The sequence below is a fragment of the Hirundo rustica genome, chromosome 2 (assembly GCF_015227805.2).
Source record: "Hirundo rustica isolate bHirRus1 chromosome 2, bHirRus1.pri.v3, whole genome shotgun sequence".
Taxonomy (NCBI): domain Eukaryota; kingdom Metazoa; phylum Chordata; class Aves; order Passeriformes; family Hirundinidae; genus Hirundo; species Hirundo rustica.
In genome coordinates, this window is record NC_053451.1 from 86984066 (window position 1) to 87006531 (window position 22466).

Consider the following 22466-nt stretch of genomic DNA (forward strand, 5'->3'; position numbering starts at 1 on the left):
TCTCCAGAAAAGCAGGGCTCCATCATGTAGGTAACAGTGGCTTGGGAAGACAAATGCCATAACTCCAAACATTGCCATTTTTCCTTCTTCCCCCGGCTTTATACGCTGAGCATGATGCCATATAATACGTAATGTCTCTATGGTCAGCTGGGGTCAGCTGTCCCAGCTGTGAACCCTCCACCCTCTGCGTGCACCTCCAGCTTCCTCCCTGGTGGGGTGAAGAGCAGAAAAGGCCTTGAATCTATGAAAGCACTGCTCAGCAATAACAAAAACACCCCTGTGTTAACACAAATCCAAAATACAGCCTCACACTAGCTAATACGAAGAAAATTAACTCTATGCCTGACAAAATCAATACAGTGGAGAGTACTGACATCAAGGCAAAGTAAGTGTACAGATATTATAGGATGGAGCTTTTATGTAAATGTAGGTTTGATCTCTTTGTATTGAGATGCACAAAATTCTGCCTTTATGCAATTCAGTAAATTGCGTTTTTACTGAAATGTAAATTCCAGAGTATCACTGACTTTATTTTGAAGATAGTAGCAAATTCAGATTCCCATCCCAAATAATTTTTTCAAGCGTTAATTGTTCTCATTATCCTGCATGCTTGTGTTCCTGCTCTGATTTGAATTTGTTGGCCTTCAGTTTCTATTCATGGAGATTTTATATGCATTCTTTCAGTTGGAAGATCTTTATGTATTCTTTTTGTGCTATGAGAAGACTTAGTTTCTTCCAGGATCTTTACTGATAGGCTTGATTAACTTTGGACTCTTTTCATTGTCTAATCACAAGGCATTTTCTTCTGTCTTCATGCTGCCTTTGTGGCTCTTTTCTGCTACTTTTGGAACACTTTTAAAGAATATTGAATAATTGGAGAACTGGGTTTAAGTTTGGAAGATGTGTGAAGTACTTTATGCAGATGACCAGACACTCTTCCAGGGACCCCTCATGAGTCATATCTGTCATTCTTTTTGTAGTACATGAGACCGTGTGTGCATTTGTGCATCAGTTGTGACTGCTTTAGTCACTTTAGGTTGGCATTTTTCAGGATAGAACCCAGTTCTTTTGGTTTTCTAACTAATACGATTTTGCATTTGTTGTTACTACTTGAATTGCTTGGAAGTGTGAAAAAAATCACATTGAGGCCTTATTACTGTTTGGTTGGGGCTTTTTTTGGCTGCATTGGGATTTATATGATCAGGTTGCATTAGTGGCTGTTTTATTTTACTGTAGAATCAGTAATAATTTTGCTTACTAATTAGATGAAGAAAACTTAGCTTTTTGTTTTGTGCTTTGGAAGTAGCATACAGGTGAGAAAAGTCATTTGTACTTCCACCTTCATGAAGAAATACACACTCAAACATGCCTATTACATTATTTTCTTTCTTCTACGTATGACAGTTAAGATTGAATTTAGGAGATGGTAAATACTCTTCAGGACATTTGATTCAATCTTAAGTTATAAAAGGCCAACTCACCTATTAGGGGTCAGTTTCTTACTGTATAGATGGTTGTTTCATTGTGGTACTGAAAAGTCATTCTGGAAATGCATAAAATTCATTCTTGGTGCATTCAAAGGGACTCTTAGAAGACCTTCAAAAGCTGTTTTTAGTGGTACATTCTTGAGAGAGATAGTTATATTTAATTAAGCAACTCAAATTCTGGTACTGAAAGGTAAAGTAGATCATGGTACTTCCTTGTACAGTGAATCACCTGTATTTTCATCACAGATCAAAAAGAGAATCTTAAATTTGGATCAAAGATTATTTGGGTAGATACTTAAAATTCCTTTGTAAAGGAAACCTAAATTCTTACAAGTGCCATTTCTCACAAGTGTCGCTATTTCAATAAGTCAATCTGAAGTTACATTTTAAACAAGAAAAGTGTTCATCCTCTAGGGGATCTTCCTTGACCTCAGATACTGTGTGTCAGCTGCCAGATTGTATTGCTCTCACAGAAGGTGGCCATCAAATAACCCAGGGTTAGTAGTAGGTTTAGGGAATCCATATAAGTAACAAATAAGTGATTGGTACCTGAAAGTTATTTGCCTTTTTGTTGTTGTTGTTGCTGAAAAATAAGTACTTACAATCTCCAGGGTGTGGCTTTAGGTTCTGTATGTTGAAGCAGGGGACGACTTCTTACCTCATGCTTATAGACGTTCAAGGTTTAGGGAGATATGCCTAGGTCTTTCATCAAACTATGCAACAAAGTTGCTTTTAGCCCCTTTTGATGCATCTGAACGTGCTTTCTGACCTCTTGTTCTGTCATTTATTGTTTAACTCCTTGAGTTGATAGGAACATCTTTTTTTCTTTTAAGAAATTATTCCCCTGTGCCATCTTGGAGAAATAGATGTTGTTCCAAATTACTGCATAAACATTATTTATCCCATTCTTTTTTGATGAGGGCTAGTTCAAGTAGCAAAGTTCTTCAGATACATGGTTTGAAGACGTGGATCCTTGTTTATTGTCGTGCTAACTGTAGTAGGGGTTGTTGCAGCCCTAGTTGATTCTACCTGTAATAAATAGTCACTAGGCAGACAGAGGTGTGTCTGTACTGGAGCCTGCGCCAGTCCCAAAGAGCCTGGCAAACATCTTGGGTTTCTTGGATATACTCCACAGGCACAAACTTCCTTTGATACCTTCAGCTGCTCAGTGTGTCTGTAAAAGCCTAAACTGTAAGCTGTGCTGATCAGAACAGTGAGGACCAGGGAAATTTGTTTGAGTAATATGAATAAATATCTGCTCCAGGGCTGCTGTTTCTGTCTCCTATAAGCTAAGTTACAAACAGGGGAGGTTTTTTGTAGAGAAAGTCCTGTAACAGAAAAACCAGTTGGTTAGACCAATTCACAATTCATAATACTATTTTCCAAGATCTTAGTGTATTCATCAGTGCGGTTTTTCTTTCCTAATCAAGTAGTGTCTGTTGACTTCCTTAACCAGGTTGGGGGGTTTTGTGCTGTGTTTGTATCAAGCAGTTGAAATGAAACACATTCAGAACAGGTCTTTGATGGCAGTCTCCTTCACCATCCATCTGTGTTTCAACATGCTGGTCTCTTTGTCAGCAGCCACTACTCTGCCAATGCATGAATGAGTAAGGTTTTAGAAAAATTAATTCTTTCATCTGTGTTAGGGAATCCTTGCCAATCATATTCTGTCCCACAGGAGTAGCAGCAAGGATAGGTGGGGAAGGTAGGATGAGAAGCTGATAAAAGAGAAAAATTACTCATTAAGGTTTTTTGATGAAAAAAAGCACGAGAGTTTTAGACCGCAGTACAGCTAGTCTAGTTTTAAGGTACTGTGCAACAAATCAAAAATGCTGGAACTACCTGACTCAGAGCTCTGACCCATGACAAATTCAGTTTGTAGATACAAATTTCACGACAAAACTTAGATGAGTTAACTTCAGCTCAGTGAGATTTCTGACAGTTCAGACACTGCCTCCCATCACAGAACTGCTATAGATACTATGTTCAGTGGTGTGGTAAATCAGACTAACAGAGTTGGATCTGTATCAGGGCTTGGCATGAACTTGTCTTGATTATGACTGTGGAGCTGCCAACTTAATATGTATTTCTTAACATTCCAAAATCTGGTGGTGTTTGAATCCAGCACCAGCACTTCATGTGCTCCTTCACTGTTGTCATTTGTGGTCATGACTTCTCCCATATGAAACAGCCTCAGGAAAACTTTGTTTTACTAAGGTTGATGGCAGCCTGGTGTTCCAGCATGCTTCCATTTGAATAGAAGACTACTGTAATAAGCTTTTGTCAATAGTCTGGGTGATATAGGACTAAGTCTAGGTAGGGAGTCACTGGTCAGGCATGCTCCAGAACACGAGCTGATACTTCCAGTAGTCTGACAGAATGCAGGTTTCCCTACCAATGAGGATTTAGAAATGATACCACTGTCCTCTGACCAGTGTACTAAAAGTTACTTGGGCAAAGTGCTAGAACCAGCGTTAGAATCGGCATGTTTCCTCAAAACCAAGGCTTGCCTGAAAGTGGATGTTTTCAGGTCTCAATCAGAATGTCATAAGCAGAACAGTGTTTTACAGCTTCTTAGTTTTGCATCAGCATCTTGGGTGTTGCCTTTCTGTACAGCCGATGGCCAGCAAACATTAAATGGAAAATCTTTACCCTGTTCCGTAATGTTGACAAATGAGGAACCTTTCCAACTGACTTTTAATCGTTGTTCTGTGTTCCTGGCATTGACTCAGTTAAACTTTGACAATTTACACCTATGAAACATAAGTACTGGAGAACCTCTGTTTTGTTTTGGAGATTTTTTCGTAGCCTGCATCTTTTTTACTTTCCTTGTGTCAACTGCACTTGTGTTATGATGAGAACACTCAAATATTACTGATGTTAAAATCATCAGATGAAACTTTACATATCTCAATGAATGATAAAACTAATAAGCATCATTCTGAAACTAAGACAATTCTTTTTCTGTGCAGAGTTTGTGCCAGAATGACACCTTGTAGTAGACTGGCAAACCTGGGCAGCTTTTCTGACAGACTGTAGAAAATCATGAGCCATGCTAAGATCTTACTGCAATATTGTTGTAATAGGTTGGACTGAAGCACAAAAGAAGGTGCAGTAAAGAAATAAAAGGTTTTTACTAAATATTTAAAGCTGTCTGATGTGCTCTCTTAGTATTTGCACCAGATTGTTATGTCTGCAAGTGTTGCAGAGAGCTGCAGTTGTGCCCTCAATAGCTTTGTGCACCTTCATTCTGTGTGAAGCTTTTGCTGCATGGCAACCTGCAAATGTGGGGTTTCATCTGGGTTACCACAGGAGTAAAATTCTCAGGATACTATACAGAGGTCTGTCTTCATAGCTGCTGCTCTTAAGAGAAAGTAAGATGACTTTTTATTTACTAAATACAGTATTAACATTGCAATTTTTATGAAAACTTTATATTAGGAGAAAGCAAATGCTGTTTGTCATCTGATTCTCCTTCAGAGGCCTTTTTTCTTTTCTGGCTTTCTCCAGCACACTTAGGAGCTTGGGGGGGAGAGAGAATGGGATGGATTGAGTGTTGAAGGATTATGTTTGGAAATATTTTATCCATTAACTTTGGTTTAGAGTAGATAATAGCAGTAGGTAAGAGACTAACTGGTTCCTTTTCAGCCATGGAAGTAATCAGCTGGGGTGGTCCCAGGGCGCTCTGGGCACGAGTATTGCTGAGTGATCATTGGCTGCCACCTGCGTGACAAAGTAAAGGACCAACCCTTCAATTTATACCAGTGGAGCCAGATCACGGGAAACAATTGACAGGTAAAATATACTTTTGAAAATTTAAGGGAGAGGAGAGAGGAGACATGATATAAATGAAGCAAAGAACCTTAAAGATTAGCCATAGATAGCAAAGGTTGCTCCTCTGAAACTTTTACATAGCTATAGCTTACTTCTTTTTGGGGAGAGGCACATAACCAAGTTCAGGTTATTTGTTGTTCCCTTGGTAGCAGAGCCTTGCTAAGAAACAATGTTAACCGAGTTGTAGCAGCAAAGCATCTACCAGAATTTTATTATAGTTAGAAATTAGAGTTCATGTTTATGCACACGATTCCAGATCTTTGAATGCTTGCTGTCTTGATATTGCGCGTTTTCCACTGGTTTACCGGTTGATTGTACTGTAGTGAGTTACTCTGGAAGTTAGAATGCCATGCAAAAAATTAATGTAAGTAAGGCTTAATCTCACTGATAAAACAATGCTTAGCATCAATATTTTTCTTCTTTTTTTTTTTTTTTTTTTTAAATTTTATTTAGACAATTGGCTGAAAATAATTTTTAAGGACTTTTAACTACGTTACTTTTTACTTATTTAGAATTGTTAAGCTTATGCTTAGCCCAGCGTGATACAGGACTCGGTTGTGCGACAACTCGGTTTTGATCAGTGACTCAAAATTGTGATCACCCTGATGTCACCGAATGGCCACAGCTTGTAAAAGGTAAGCATAAAGCATATCAGGTTGTTTCTCAGGAGTTTTTCTACTATAATGTTTATTTTAAGGTATTTCATTTGTATGGCTTGAAGTTAGTTTTATTAATAACTTAAAGTTACACTGTTTGTTTAAGATAAGTCATCTGGCAAAGTTGACTTACGCTCCTGCTAACAGTGACTTCAAAGCTCGCTTAGTTTGTCCTTGCCTGCTTTTTAAAATACAAGCACTGTGGTGCTCCATGATATCCCTCTTAAGAACAATACTATCACTTAAAAGTCTCTGGTAGTTTTTACTGTCATTCTGAATTTCTGTATAAATTGTTTAGCATACTTATCCAAGTATGTGTTCAGTTTTTGTTTTGAAGTATTTATCTGGTAGGCTTGATGATGTTAATGTGTGTGTAAGCTTGCATACCATTACTTTTCTCATCTGGAGGGGTACAGTGGCAGTAAAAGGAGTGGCTTCTATAATGCAGAAGTTGTTCCCTGTGTTATTGGAAATGAGCCACCATTTTCATTTGCAAGCTCATACTGCTGTATTCAGATTAGTTGGTGTCTTGTGATCGGTATCTACAATCGAATTCAAAGCTGAAATTTTTAAGAGCATTTGCTCTGAGATTTTCTCTGAACAGAACTCTTGTTTCAGATTTTAAGCATGATGAAAGGACGTCTTGCCGTACTATATAGTTGTTTTTCAGTACTGTTGCCTGCTCACAGGAAATAACAAGGTATCTTGTTTGTAAACAATTGGGTATTGCAAAATAAATAGCTTCTCAGCAAACAAGTACAATTCCTGTAATTAGATTGATCTTCCACTTCATTTTATTGAGTATTCCAAGCTCATTTTATTAGATGCTTACATTGTCATTTGAAACCTTTTAAAGTCGAGTTGTATGTCCATTAATAGTTCTGCAAATCATAGTTACAGGAGGTCTGCTCATGTTTTAGAAAACAATAAGCTGAAGGAATTTTCACCCTGTGTTCTGCTGAACCACTTACCTTAGAGGACCAAACCTTTTTTGACCCAGCTAGATGGTATTTTTTCTTATATTATTTATCTTATTGACACACCTTTTTTTTTTTTTTTTTCCCCAAGTAACATATACTGAACTGTATTGTCTCTTTACAGCCCTGATAATATTCTCACAAATAATGAGGATACGAAAAGATTTTGGATATACTGCTAGCTGTTTACATATCTGTACTGCAGATAACCAGGCTACTTTTTTTTACATGCAGAGTTTAGATGCCAATCTACTCTTTTTCTGTAATTCTTCATACTGCTGATTATTTTAAAAGCTTACAGTGATCAGTATTCTTGATATTTTCTTTTAATTACTAACCACTATTTCCCTTGCATTTTCATAGCAACTAAAAGCACTGCTTTTTTCCAAAGCTTCAATGTGTTGTATGTCCCAATACTAGAATTAAGAGAGCAAAGCCTTAAATGTCCAGACATTTTATATCATTTTCTGAAGTCCTGGAATTAAATAGAGGAGCTCACCAGTATGAGCATAAACATGTGTCTTTCTGCTATTCCAGCTTCTAACACTTACATGTTCAAGTGAATAAGTGGGGGAAAAAATTAGATTCTTTTTGCTAAGCATTTAGGCTTGCTTTGGTCACCAGAGTTAAAAGGAAATTTTTGTTTGTTTTGCTGCTGAGCATTATTTTTGTCAGCAACTGCCTTGTCTGTCCTGGATTTAATGAAGGGAAACGTAATTTGGAGGTAATAAATGGAGGCCAAATTTTGAGATTGGGCAGGTTTTATGCTATTTTCCAGTTAAAAAGGTATTTACATTTTAAGCATAAGTATAGAGTTAGTTGGATAGGAAGTTCAGAATTCTGTCCCTAGTGTCTGTTAAATTTTATAAGTTAATGAAATACAAACAAATAATTTCCTGTGTTCTGCATCACCTGTCACCACACAGTATCCAGTTTGCCTAGGAATTAAAAGATGTCTGCCAGCAATGCCTTCTAGGCACTGGGTCTGTTTAGTAGAATCCAAAAAGTTGTTAAGATCTGGTATTCCAGAAAAGGAACTAAAATTTTAGCGGAGAATTTGGAGAGCAGTCCAAGCTTTAATAGGAGAGACCATCCAGTAAAATAGCAACATGAAACAGGAAAAAAGGAATGTATCAGGCTACATGTGGAGATGTCCAATAGTATTTAGAATATCATAGATAGTTATATAATACATAGAGAAATTTAAAAATTGCATTCCTGTGAAGAATAAAGATTTTTTTTTCCCCCTTGTAAAGTTACAGGAAAATCTGCTTAGCAGTCCTAAGTGAAGTCTCCCAGCAGATTCTGGTGAAACCTACAAAGTTAGTTCTGTTTGCAGATTTTAGCTCACTTCTCTTTTTAGAGCTGTCATGAAAGACATTTTTGTTCATCTAAGCTGCAGAGTTGTACTGTAATGACTGTGCTCAGTTTCCACTCCTTGCACAGTATTTCCAGCATGGCAGTTCTGGTCAGCTGTACCAAAGTTTGTACCTACATGAAAGTTCCATAAGGGCTGATTTTAAGGCATCCTAAGATGATGGGAATCAAAATTGCTGCATTTGTACTGCCTTGTTTTCTGGCTTGTCCTGCTACAAACTCACTGGCTGGGGGGAAGTTGTCGCTCAAAGAGAGAAAAAAATATACTATCTTAAAAAAAAGTTAACAGTTGAATCAGTTCTGTCTTAAGGAAGGTGGGAATAAGGAGGAGCTAAATAACTATAATTTAATCTGCTTTAAGTTAATACTGAGCTATACCCCTTGAACTACTCTGTAAGTTAAGTTAGTGGGGTTGCCAAGCTAAACACAGGTGCTGGTTGTGCCAGGCAATAACACTTAATTCTGAATATTACTGGCTGACCTCTTGGCTGGATTGAAGAAAAAAGAAAGCTGTCTGTGAGATTAGCCCCATGAATTCAGGTGGAGAGAGATGCGAGATTTACTTTGAGATTCTTTTGGACCCTGCTTCTGAGCTGCTACTTTTTAAGAGTCCAGCTCTGTTGAGAATTTTTTGGTTGCAGTTGATCACTGATAATCTTTAGTACACATTTTGGTTACAGAAGTGGTTATGAAGAGTTAGCCCAGAACAGGAGCACTATGCAGCCTGAATGCGGAAGTACTGCCAGCAGATCTCTTCCCTAATGGCTCCTGTTGCATAAGCAGTGGGGAAAAAGTGCTCTCCTTCTTAGGGAAATTTGGCTTAATTATACTATCATGTTTTATGTAATAAACTGTATTCTGGAGTTTGATAAATTAAATCTGCAAGTACCAAAAAGTTGACACTTTTAGTCTCAATAATACACTCATCACATTCCATGTTTCATAACTTCGTATTGTAATGACTTAAAAGAACAAGCATTGCTTAAGGTTTTCTGTCTGGTTTTGCAGATCACCAGGAGAACCGCACTCTGAGAACATTGAAACTAGCCGAATGTAAGTAAATGAGTGGATGAGTTTGGATTATCTTGATTAAAAATGTTCTGAATGTAACACTCACTCATGCATCTGCTTAATAAAAAGAAGACAAAAGCTGAGTTGAACTCTAAAATCACCTTAGAAAATTTCAAATTAATATTTTGCAATTTTTGCAATTTTAAGCCTTCAGAAAAACTGGGGGGGGGTTTGTTTGTTTTTTTGGAGGGTGAATGAGTTGTAGGGAACGTTCAGAGGTTTAATTTAACGTGAACCAGTAGATGGTGACATAATACAGTGTCAGAAATCTTACGGCCTGTATTCAGACTTAACAGTTAGGGATGTAATTTCTACCTGCTGTTCACTAACATCTTGCATGGGTTTGAAGATACTTCAGTACTAAGGCACAGTACCTGCTGGTATCTGTTGTGGCAGATGGATTGTTGAACTAAGAAAAAGAAATTGTGGCTTAATTCAGTGAATTTATATGCCAGTTACTTCTAGAAACAGAAAACTAGCTCTCTTTCACTAAACAGTATTCACAGACCATCTTGCTGACAGGTCTGAACCCTTTGTTGTCTGTCTTCATTAGGTTAGAAGCCAAGAAGAATGAAAATCAAGATTGTGGTGGGCTGAAACATTCATTTCAATTTAAAATCCAGAGGGGTTGCAGGAATTAGAGGACCATTTAAAAAAAGAGAAAGTTATTTGAGACTTTATTTTTCTGTGAGTTAGCGAACAAGGATTCTTTTTTAGCTATTCAAACTGTCCTGTCATAGAACTCAAACGGGGAAACCACAAACTGATGTTCTGGCTTACAGCACGAGTTCCAAAATAATAGAGGGAGTGTAGCCCAGCAGTTGATGTGCTGTCTGAGGCTTCAAAGGATCTGGGTTCATTTCTCTTCTGCTACAAACTTCTTCCCTGACCTTAAACTATCTCCTTCACGCCTTCCCCCCAAATGGTCTAGCATTTTATGTGCCTTGAGCTGGATGCCATTTTCAGGATGTTTTGCAAGCTAGAGACATAGCTAGGGACAGTGGGAATTGCTCGAGGACTTCTCTGCTGTAGCTGCCTGACTTAAGGAGGAGCAAAACTGCAGTGAGCCCCCTCACATTGGACTGCATACCTAAAAAATGAGGAGGAGGAAACAGTGAGGGCTTTTCTGATGTTATCAGCAATTCACTGCAGTGAAACCTTTTCTTGCAGTATACATACCAGAAATTCTCCTGGTATGACAGATTTCTTTTCTCTCACTCATACCATCTGCTACAGAAGTGCTGTCCAGCTGCTTTCTTAGGAGTGAAGGTTGCAGGGATCCCAACCTGAGAGGTGACTGTGCCTGTTGCTGTGTGGACTCTGCATGTTGCTGTGTTAGAGGTCACAGAGCAAAAGCCCTGCCATGGTCTCTTATTCCTGCTCCAGTAGTGGCCCATGCTGCATTGTAGTTTATTGTTCCTGCAGCAAGTTGAGTTGTGTCCTTTTGTTTCCCTGGCCTAGCCAAACAGGAAATAAGGCTGCAGCCTGGCTATAGTCCACTCTGGATGTTTTCAGTTAGATTACTGGGTTTTTGCATTTTAAGCAAAGATGTATCAGCAGCACTCACCTAGACTGGTGTGAAAGAAAGACTTTAAGGACCTAGCTTAAATCAGAAGAAAAAGGCAGTAAAACTTTTTTCCTTTTAGAAGTTTGATGATTCTTGTGTGTGTGATTTATCTTCCTTAAAACCAAACATAAAAAAATAATTTACAGTAGTAAGCTTTTCTGTGTTATAGCTGAGTATTTTTTCTTTTCGATGTAGACCAGTGATCAGAGTGACCCTGACTTCATAAATTTTAGCTGTCTAAAATAAATGTGAGACAGTCAAACTGTAGGATTTCACATATTTGACGAGTAGTTATACAGTATATTTGCAAAACTATGTTTTTTAAGCTGTATCACAGTGTGATGTGTACTACACCTGTTACAGAGTTTTGCAATGCTGCTGCATAGCTGCTCTTGCCACACAAGGTGGAATGGCAGGCTGAGTGGTAGAGTTGTGACCTGCAAGCCTGCTGTGTTGCTGAAATAGTTACTGTGTTATTTACGTGCCTAAAATTCATTAGTAAATGGAGGGACTAAAGCAAGTGGTTTTTTGTTTGCACAATAGATGATTGGTTTTGCTCTGGTTGGCTGATATAATTGCTTTATTTATTTCCATGTTTTGAGTTGAAAAGCTTTATACCAAGAGCATAGTCATGTATGTTTCACATTTGTGAATGAAAATAAATGTAAAGAAAATATTCAAATTCTTACTCAGCTAAATCTTCCATGTGTAAGTATTGCTTATCCCAGGCTTTTCAAATTCTGGGTCTCCATGTGATGAGCATCTTGGTACTAGCTCAAAGTTAGGAGTCTTTTTATTTTGGCATTCATTCAGGTCTTAGAATTGTTAAGGTCAGCATCTTCTGTCTGCTCCTGTCACGCATCTCCATTGACTTTCAGCTTCGATGGGTGTAACTTTCTTAAAATCTCCTTAGCACTAAATTACATAACTTGATTGTTTAGCAATAACTTCTTATCTGTTCATGTGTTTTCACTCTATTTTATGGTGTCACATATCAAGGCAAAGGTATGGCTGTCTTTATACGGCTTTCTGTGCGTTCATCTTTCCTTCTCTCTGCTTTTGAGGTTTGCAATTTTGAAAGCTTTTTCTGTTTTTTTAATAGGACTGTAACAAGGCAGTATTTCTGAGACAAGATTGCAAGATAGATGCTGACCGTGTTCTTCACTCCCTTTCTCTGTCTTCCTGCATTGCTCCATATAGCCAGGACAGACCTTCTATTCTCAGGGTTGCCCTTCCTGAGGAAGTGCCATGTCTTTGTCAGCACGTGATTTTTCCCAGAGGATCACAGTGGATCTAGAGTACATGGTGGAAAGGGGGGTCCCTTGGGTTAAGCCAGTATGGTGTAAGTGGGGGCTCACAATCCACCCTTACTATTGGCATCCCCCCCACTGGAAGGAATGGAGTTTGGAAGATGTGAGCCCATGCACGTGCACATTTGCCAGATGCACATTTGCTGTGGTGCTAGAGGCTGAGGCAGGCAAAAGGTGTTATAGCACTGCTAGAACAAAGGGCTGGGCTCCAGCTGTGGGTGGAGTGTTTGGCAGTTTAGTGTGCAGGGCTCTTCAAAAGGCTCTGTGTGGGCAGTGCTATTACTGGAAGCTTGTCTTTTCTAGCACTGCTTCTTCTTACTCTAACTAAACAGAAGCAGGAAAACCAGTGTGCAAGGTTTGAAGGTGAAACATGCATGAAGCAGTATTTAACTTTATAAATACTACTATCTGCAACACCTTTTTTAACAGTTTTTGGTAATGCTGGTCCTCTTGTTTCCAAATTGTAGTGTAACTGTTACAGATGTGTTTCTTTATGTCTATATTAACACATCTATTGAAAGTTGTTCTACTGATAGTACTAAAAAACCTGTTTCTTGGGTTTTTTCTTACCCGAAAGACAAACAGTTTCCATGCATATTAATGCTTTTTTGGTTGTAGGGTTTGTTGTTGTGGGTTGGTTTTGTTTTGCATTTTTTTTTCTCTTTTTTGGGTGTTTTGTTTTGTTTTTGTGTGTGTGTATTAAGAAAATTGCTTATGAACATTTTGACTCTTCTAAATTCCTAGTAGTCCTTGCAAAACAGGCTGTTGTAGACTTCTGTTTAATAAAGTTGGCCCTCTTTGAGCAATCATAGAATCATCAAGACTGGAAAAGAGCTCCAAGATCATTGAGTCCACCCCTTGACCAATCACCACCGTATCAACTAGACCATCACACCAAGTGCCAAGTTCAGTCATTTCTTGAACAGTTCCAGGCAGGAATGGTGACTCCACCACCTCTGTGGGCTGCCTGTTCCAAAGCTTGACAGCCCTTTCAGTGAAGAAGTTTTTTCTGATGTTCAGTCTGAACTTCCCTGGCACAGCTTGATGCCATTTTGTTCTTGTCCTGTCACTGGTTGTCTGGGAAAAGAGACCAACCCTCACCTGGCTACAGCCTCCTTTCAGGTGGTTGTAGAGTGATAAGGTCAGTTTTGACCCTCCTTTTCTCCACACTAAACACCTCCAGCTCCATCAGCTGCTCTTTGTAAGACACATGCTCCAGACCTTTCACCAGCTCCATTGCCCTATTCTGGACACACTCCAGCACATCTGGACACACTCCTTGCAATGAGTGGCCCAGAACTGGACGTGGGATTCAAGGTCCAAGAACAGGGAGACCACTGCCCTGCTCCTGCTGGCCACGCTATTGCTGACATGGGCCTGGTCACCACTGGCCCTCTTGGCCGCCTGGGCACACACTGGCTCATGTTCAGCTGCTGTGGTCATCCCCAGGTCCTTTTCCACTGGGCAGCTTTCCAGCCACTCTGCTCCAGCCTGTAGCACCACTGGGGTTGTTGTGACCCAAGTGCAGGACCTGACGCTTCACCCTGTCTAACCTCATGCTGTTGTCCTTGGCCCAATCAATCCAGTCTTTCCAGATCCCTTCTTGCCCTCCAGCAGATCAACACTGCTGTCCAATTTGAGATTTATGTGTTAAAATAATACAATAATTATTGTGTCCTAAGCAGAAACCGTTCAAGAAGCCTGTTATTTCATGCTGGTATTTCCAGACAAGTATGAAACATCCATGTGTATTTCTAAAATGTAGGTAAACTTGGAGAGAAACAATGCAGTCATGCAGATATTTTAAACTTCAGGCATGTTTTGAATGTAAATGTAAAGTTGAATGTAAATGCTTTTTAGGTGAATTTTAAATTATTACATGCTTCATATCTTTCAAAAATTCCTTTAATGTTTAAACATCTGTTTTCTCTGTGGCAAGAGATTTTTTTACATGATACTTCTCTGTATTTAGTTTAAGGTATTTGAGAAATGCAAATTACATTCTGTTTCATTGGAGCTTTTGAACCAGTACACTCACTCCTTGTTTTTTACAGGTTTTAGGCATTCAAAAATTACTAGAGAAAATGCAGTCCAGTTCACCTTTGGCTTGGTGGTACATGTTTCTCATGATACTCCACAATTTGGACACCATTAAAATTACAAATACAGAGTTCTTATTATCTAGCTTTTTGTTAGCTAAAGAACAAATGGAAAACCTAAAGGCAGGTTTTTTTTTTCTGTAACTACTACAGACTAAGTCAGTGAATGCTGATTTCATCTTAAACAGAAAAGTGTGCTTGTGAAATTGTTGGACTTTAAGGAAGGAAGTTGAGTGTCTATTTTAGGTGCCTTTCCTCCTTACTGAAGCTGTGCATATTACTCAAGGAGGTTATAGAAGGCCCACTGAGTGGGAAGTTATCCTTCAGTCATAAGGATATGCCTGTGGAATGTTTACAAACTGCAGCCACACCAGTGCAGTTTCACGTGCAACAAGGAGTATTTGGAAATGTGTGTGCAGGTCAGTCACTCCAGCCCAAGTCACAGCAGTAACCGTGTGTACAGTGAACTAGGCCCTTTTCTAAGGGACCAGTTGCTCTTCACCAGTTCCCTTTATAGGACCTTAAAGAGAGCTGCGGTCTTCACAAGTGCAGCATGAGCTAAGAATAGAGAGTGGTTTTATGTTACTTTGCTTGATGAACCAGTTTTAATCCCTCAGGCCAAGAACTTTAGTTTTCAGCATACTAAATGAGCAGGGGAGTGTAGACAGATAGCGAGTTTTCACTTTTGGACAATGCAGGGAGTATGCTACAAGTTCTTTTGCTGAATAATGTAGAAGTAGGAAATGTGGGCTTTTGGCAACGAGCAGTGAAAATAATACCTGAAGTGCACCAGTGGGAATGTGGTGTGGAATGTTTGTTTTGTAAAATCACACACTGACTCTACTCAGAACTGCATTTTCTGTAAGTCCATTTATTGATGAACCTCAGTAAGGGTAGCTCTTGTGGAAGGCTTGGTAAATTCTCTCTTGGTAAATTCTACCTTCTGAGGTCTGTGTCCTCACTTAAATTTATTTATTTTATTTATTTACCTAAATCATTTGTCTGAGGTAATGTGAAAGGCCTGTGGAGTAGCTGCCAGGGAGAGGGGGGAGGATCCAGCTGGAACCCTGTAAGTTTATGGGGCCTTATGGAACTCATACAAGAATAGTCGAAGAGATGGCTGATGTCATCACAAGGGCTCTGTCGAGGATTTTTCTATGATCTTGGGAATCTGGAGAGGTCTCAGTCAACTGGACACTGGCCAATGTTGGCCCAATATTAAAGTAGGGCAAGAAGAATGACCCTGAAAAGTACAGGCCTGTCAGTCTCACATCAGTACCTGCTGAAATTATGGACAAGAGTATTCCAGGCGTTATTGAAAAAACATCTGAAGGACATAATGAAAAACATGTTTTTCATATTGAAAAACACCACAGACATCAGTCACAGCCAGCATGGGTTCATGTCAAACCTAATTTCTTTTTATGTCAGGGTAACCCATCTAGTTGATCAAGGGAAGCTAGTTGATGCCATCTTTTTGGATTTCCATAAAGCTTTCAGTGCTGTCTCACAATATCCTTCTGGACAAAAAAACCAGCACACAGCCGAATAAATACATCATGTGAAGGGTGAGCAACTGGCTCACAGGTCAGGCACACAAGCTTACAGTAAATGGGGCAAAATCAGACTGGTGACCTGTCACTAGTGGAGTTCCACAGGCTCCATCCTTGTCCCTTCCCAGCATCTTTATAAACGACTTGGACACAGGTCTGGAGGGTATACAAAGTAGGTTTGTCAGTGATACTGAATTGGGAGATGCTGTTGACTGCCTGGAAGGCAGCCAGGTTGTGCAGAGAGACCTCATCAAATTAGAGGGTTGGGCAATCACCAACCACATGAAGTTCAACAAATACAAGTGCTCTTGGGACCTGCATTGCAGAAAGGCCCCTGTGGGCCCTGGTCAGTGGCAAGCTGAACGTGAGTCAGCAATGCCCTGTCAGCCAGAATGGCCAATCGTTTCCTGGGGTGCACCAGGCACAGCATCGACAGCTGTGCAAGGGAGGGGATTGTCCTGCTCTGCTCTGAGCTGGGGCGGCCTCACCTTGAATATTGTGTGCGGTTTTGGGTATTGCAGTATGAGAAAGATACAAAGCTATTAGAGAGCACCTGAAGGAGGGCTGCAGAAATGGTGAAGGGCCTTGAGGAGAAGCCATATGAGGATTGGCTGAGGCCACTTGGTCTGTTCAACCTGGAGAGGGACACTGAGGGGAGACCTCATCAAGGTCTGCTGCTTCCTAATGAGGGGAAGCAGAGGGGCCAACACTGATCTCTTCACTGTGGTGACAGGACCCGAGGGAATGGCGTGAAACTGCGTCAGGTAAGGTTTAGGTTGGATACGAGGAAAAAGTTCTTTACCCAGAGTGTGGTTGGGCACTGGAACAGGCTCCCCAGGGAAGTGGTCACAGCACCAGGCCTGAGTTCGAGTTTGTTAGGTACATGGTCTGATTCTTGATGATGGATCTGTGCAGGGCCAGGAGTTGAACTTTGATGATCCTTGTGGGTCACTTCCAACCCATATTTCATATTCTATGAAATTCTAATACTGCTGTATCTAGTACTGTTTTACACCATATTGTTTGCTTGATTTAAAAAAAAAAAAATTAAAAATACAGCCTTCAGTCAGACCTTCTGTCTCTAATAGAGTTTCAGAGAACTTTAGTCAGTGAATCTCCAAACACAAGTAAAAATAAAAGTGTTTGTACAAGTAGCCTTACTGTAGGCATGGCAAGATTTGAGAAGTAATTGGTAGCTAAAAACTAAAAGCAAAAAAAAATACTGAGTCCTTCAGAAGTTAACTGTTGGAGACAGTTAACTTAAGTCTAAGCTTAGCCTTATCTGGCAATCTCAGACATGACCTGATTAAAGTGGTGTGTTTAAAATTGTAAAATACGTTGTTAATGTAGCAGTGTTTATACATTGATCTAACTTTATTCAAACTAGATGTGTGAGCTAGAAAGGTGTGCATGTTGGTGGCCACAGCTCAGGTGTAAAAATTTGGCTTTTTCATATTAAATAATTTACCTGCTTACAAATTACAATATTTCTAAATCTGCACATCTGGAATGATTGAGAGTCAAGAATGATCAAAGCACAAAATTTTGCATTCGGAAATAGTTATCTGTGAAATAATTTACTGGTCCAATGAAAATGCTGTTGCCTTGAGGGGTTGGGGTGGTTTTTCTTAAAGCTTCTATACTAATGACTGAAATATAAAAGACAAGATTTAAAAAACCACTTATTTTTAGATGTACATGGAGAGAGGCAGATTTTCCTGACTCTACGTATGAAAATGTGAGAGACCAGAACTCTTCCTTTAGATTAGAATAGAGCTATTCCCTGTTATGCAGTAATGGTTTCAATGGTATTGCTCATGCTGCTTTTTCTTTCCACATCCATCTCAAAGTGCCAGGGAAACCTTTCTCCTCAGTTGGTTTTTTCTTTGTTTTCTTTTCCTTGAAGCGTGCTGGGGCATTTGAAAGCTCAGGTAGACATCAAAGTAACTGTTTTTCTTGTAAGATATATTTTCTTCTCTGGATCTTGAAGGGCAAAAAGAAGGAAGCAGGGGTCTTATTCCCAAGTGATATACACCTCAGTAGTCACTCAGAACATTTTCCCTTTTAAAGTAGCTGCATTGAAATAGCTCTTTAAACAGCCATTATTAAAAGCGAAGTGCAGCAAGTGCTGAGTAGTACTGGTGGATATAGCACTTGAGTTCTGACGTACTTGTTCTACGCAGAATCTGCGTGCATCAACATCAGGAAAGGTGATTTTAAGTTAATATCACAATTTCTGATGCTCTAATCTTTATAGTACTGTATCACTAAAGTTCTGTAAAAGGCCTGTGTGTTAAACCTAGTCAGAATGTTTGAATTCTTTCATAGTTGGTAGTTTTCATTAATAACTTGTTATCTTAAGTGAAGTTGAGACTTGGGGGTTTCTTTCTGAAATGTGGTCAAACATGGTGCTCTTGGTGCTGCATGTAACTGCTTCTGTCCTGGTTACCTGCAGCTTTCAAGTGATTTCTTTACTATTTGCATGTTTCTGTAGAAGTCTGTGACTTTATTAATAAGGCAGTTATATTTTCTTTTGTGCTTATACATAGTACTGAGCACCAGACAGTGCTGTACAGCGATACAACTGATTTTTCAGAATACATACTTGCCACCTATAATGGCAGGAGAAACAGAAGGATTTGGCAGGTAGTGCTTTTTGGGGTGTTTTTTTTTTTCTTTTATTTAGACAACCATATGATTTATTTAAGCTGAGAAATAATCCAGCCTTGAGCTCATCCGTAATAGTGTTTTTATCATCAGTTTAATTAATAAAGGAATATTTTTGTACAGATTTAAATAGACTAAATATGATAATTTAGTTATGTGGAATCTTGTTAAAATGGGTAAAACAGTGTAGTATTGCTAAATAAATATTTGAACTCTTTGTGTTTCATTCCTCTTTCATCTGTCAGTGGAAACCGTGCCTCAGTAATTTATATTGGATTCTACATCTATACAAGATCCAGTTCTGTTTCAGTTGCAGCCTTGTTTTGCATCCGAATTGCTCTTTTTTAGTGACAGTTGAGATTGTTCAGAAGTGTACATGATTGTCTACACTGTGGCACTACCATGTAAAGCTGAAAACTGTGCATAAGCAGGATTTATCTTTTACTTATATAGAACCCACAAATGAAGTTGTGTGTTAAATATATTTGTCAAGAGGAGAATCCTGCATTTAAAAAAAATCTTCTGATGTGTTCTCTCTGACAGAAATCTTGTGTTTCAGTGCCTGACTAATCTCTGCCTTGCTGATGCTATTGAATGAGCTTTGTCTGTGAAAGCTCCACTAATCCTTGTACTTACTGTTTGAATGTTTGCTACAGGAAGCGAGCAGCTGCAAAGCATCTAATAGAGCGCTACTACCACCAGTTAACCGAGGGCTGTGGAAATGAAGCCTGCACGAATGAATTTTGTGCTTCCTGTCCAACTTTTCTCCGTATGGATAACAATGCAGCAGCCATTAAGGCCCTCGAGCTTTATAAGATTAATGCAAAACTCTGTGATCCTCATCCCTCCAAGAAAGGAACGAGCTCAGCTTACCTAGAAAACAATTCCAAAGGTGCCCATAACAATTCCTGCACTGACAGAAAAATGAACAAGAAGGAAATGCAAGGCCCAAGAGATGACTTTAAAGGTAAGATGTTTACAATTTTCCTAAAATAAAACACATTTCATATGCACAAGTACAAGCCAACAGAATTCACTCTGGTGGTGTTCTGCTGACTTAAGTAAAATATAGTATTAGAAAGTTGGGTATTTTACGATGGATTCAGAAAAATGGATGGTTTAATGCTGAACACGGATTCCAAATCTGGATCTTGACCACATCTCTGTTAAAATCAACGTGCTTTTGTTGTCTTACCAGGAAACTTAGTTTTGCAAATACGGAAAAGCTTGAAGTGGTGTTGTATGACTGTTGTCATTTTGCTAGTTTCATAATTATTCTGCAGTTAATAAATTATAAAAGTTATACTTCTAACGAATTCCAGATTCTATGTTAAGAAACTTAACAGGTGAAAAAGTGATGCAGTGGGTGATAGGCAATACATTCACTAAGCTAAAAAATGTTTGAGCACAGTTATTCTTAAGCCAGTGTAAAATAAAATACTGTTCTGTATATGTTTTCTCACTTCTGTTTAGCTTTTCAAACTATCTCTAATAGTAAATACATACTAATAGAAAAATATTAGTTGTCACCAAAACCCATGATGCAAACACATCCAGCAACCGGGCCAAATGGTTTTTAAAGCCATTAACCTTTGAGCAGTCCTTTGAGCCATTAACCTTTAAGTATTGTAGCAAAAGGTGGTAGAAACACAAATCCAGATTCATTTATTTTAGCTAAAGAATGTGAAAGTGTTCACACCAAAGATTTAAAAAACCCTACCAAATTCGCAATACAACATAGTACTGTGTTATAAGCAACCCAAGATGTTCCAGTCAACAGCAGCATCGGTTTCTTCTTTATCTGATGCAAGGATAAATTTGTACCCAAATTATTTATGATCTGAATAAGCAGAGAGGCAAACACTAAGAAGGGGAGAGGGAAGGCAATGCAACATTAGATGAGCATGAGGCACATTAAGTCTGTTTTGTGACTTGTCTCTTGATTTTATTTTTTTTTTTTTTTTTATTTTTCATGGAGGTTTTCAGATGCAAAAGTTTCTTTATTCTAACCATCCGCTCTCCCCAAGGCAGGTACCTATGAGTCTTCTCAACTTACCTCTAGAGACAGTCTGTTGGCTACAGCAGTAACTCAGACTTCTCTCGTGGACCATCGCCAGTATTGACCTTTCTTTGTAGCTGTATAGACAGAGGGCTTTAGTGTGTTCTAAAATCTCATCTGAAGCTTAGCTAGCTTTGGAATTGGGTGGTGTCTAAGGAATCTAGCACTCTGAATTGTTTTAAGGTCTATCTGCTACAACATTTACTGGGAAATCTTCAGCAAAGTTTAGTGAAGCCAAGGAAAAGGATGTGTAGCTTGCTTTTATGCTTGACATAGGATTGAAAGTTCTAAATAAATTGAAAGAAATATCCTTCAGAAATAATTACTTAAGTTACTTTTCTGGAGTTCCTGAAATAGTAAAACCTTTGAAAGAGTGAATGAAGAAAGCTTGTTTAAGTATGGAAATCTGAAATTTGCTGTATAGTTAAATTGTCAACTTGTGCTGATAATTTTTATGCTGTGAATAATGTCTGTGATCCAGAGTCAGTGAAGTCAAGACTGTGGTCCTCATTTTGAGAATCCGTGTCATGGAACGTCATCTGTATCAGCATATAAATTTCTCCTAACACAAGAAAATTAAGATTTTTTTTTAAGACAGGTTTTGCTTCCTGAGCATGCACTGCAGCAGGTAAAAATAGATGTTGCACTGAGCTTGAATCCATTCATAATGTTTTCAGTAGAGCTATTTTTTTAACAGGGCAGATTTGAGTTTTGAGCTTTGTCAGTGTCTTCAGATTGGAAGTCAACCTAAGCTTAGACAGGCTTAACCCTTTCCTGTGTTATATGTGCTCTAAGAGTGGCTTGAGGTTCTGTGAAAGTCAATAGGTTGTCTTTGCATCATCTAGTTTGTATTTTTAATTTAGTGACTTCTTGGAATGAGTATCAGTGTAATCACATTTCAAAATATTTTCATGTACAACATCTTTATTAAACATTTTATTAACTGTCTCTATTAAAATGATACACTTCTTTCTGCAGAGATAGGTAGTTCTAGCATGGTTGGTGAATACAGTTCTGAGATGTTTTCTAGATCTCTAGAGATGCTATTGAACAGATTCTGGTTTTGTTCTAAATTATGTGTCAGTTCAGAAGAATCTGCTTAAACTAGAATATCATTTCAGGGTCTGATCATGTGGCTTTGCATGTATACTGTATACATGTATACAGTGTATACTGTAAATCATAACCTGATGTGAAAGCATCTGTGGGTTCTGTTTGAAAAGTAACATAGAAAGCTATAAATAATATTTTCTTTCTTTTTTTCTAAAGAAAAAGGAAGATGTCAAATTACAAATGGACCCTTCAAATTACTTATTTTGTATCAGGAGTTTGGGGAGAGGGAGAACAGACAAGTTTTTGGAGCAGATGATGTGTGTAAACCATCTTCTTCATCTGAATAACATGTTGATGAGTATACCCAAGTTGCTTATCTTAGTGAGGCCTAATGTACAAAGAGATAATATCCATGCCACACTGTATGTGTAATTTAGCAGGCAGCATAAATTTCAGAGCATATATTGAGGGCTTGGGGAGGATTTTCAGCCATCAGTTTAGTCTAAAAACTGTTGCAGAAAACATTAAGAAGAGAAATAAGAAATCCTATATGCCTGTTAACATACAACAAAACAAGTGATCGAGTCTTTTCTTCAAGGTCTGTTTTGAAAAAAGAGGTTCATACAGTTTAGTTTGTTTAGTTTAATGACTTACACATTAACTGTGCAGATTTACCAGAAGACTGTATTGTTGCAGCCTTATTCATTAAGTCTTCTAAAGTTTAAACCTCTTACTGATTGCACTTGCTTAGACAAT

General features: G+C 38.6%; 1 protein-coding gene across 5 annotated transcripts in view; it reads left to right on the plus strand.

Moving 5' to 3' along the window:
* UBE3A (ubiquitin protein ligase E3A) overlaps nucleotides 1–22466 on the plus strand; it is a 52775-nt gene that overhangs the window by 12120 nt on the left and 18189 nt on the right. For 2 of the 5 annotated variants that reach the window (XM_040054697.1, XM_040054698.2), the window contains 4 exons: nucleotides 5136–5282; nucleotides 5834–5956; nucleotides 9340–9384; nucleotides 19255–19565. In XM_040054697.1, coding sequence (XP_039910631.1) covers nucleotides 5937–5956; nucleotides 9340–9384; nucleotides 19255–19565 — 376 coding nt within the window. In that variant the 5' untranslated portion in view covers nucleotides 5136–5282; nucleotides 5834–5936. Of the gene's footprint in view, nucleotides 1–5135; nucleotides 5283–5833; nucleotides 5957–6595; nucleotides 6678–9339; nucleotides 9385–19254; nucleotides 19566–22466 lie in introns of all 5 variants that reach the window. The other 3 variants (XM_040054699.1, XM_040054700.2, XM_040054702.1) reach the window with 2 other exon arrangements.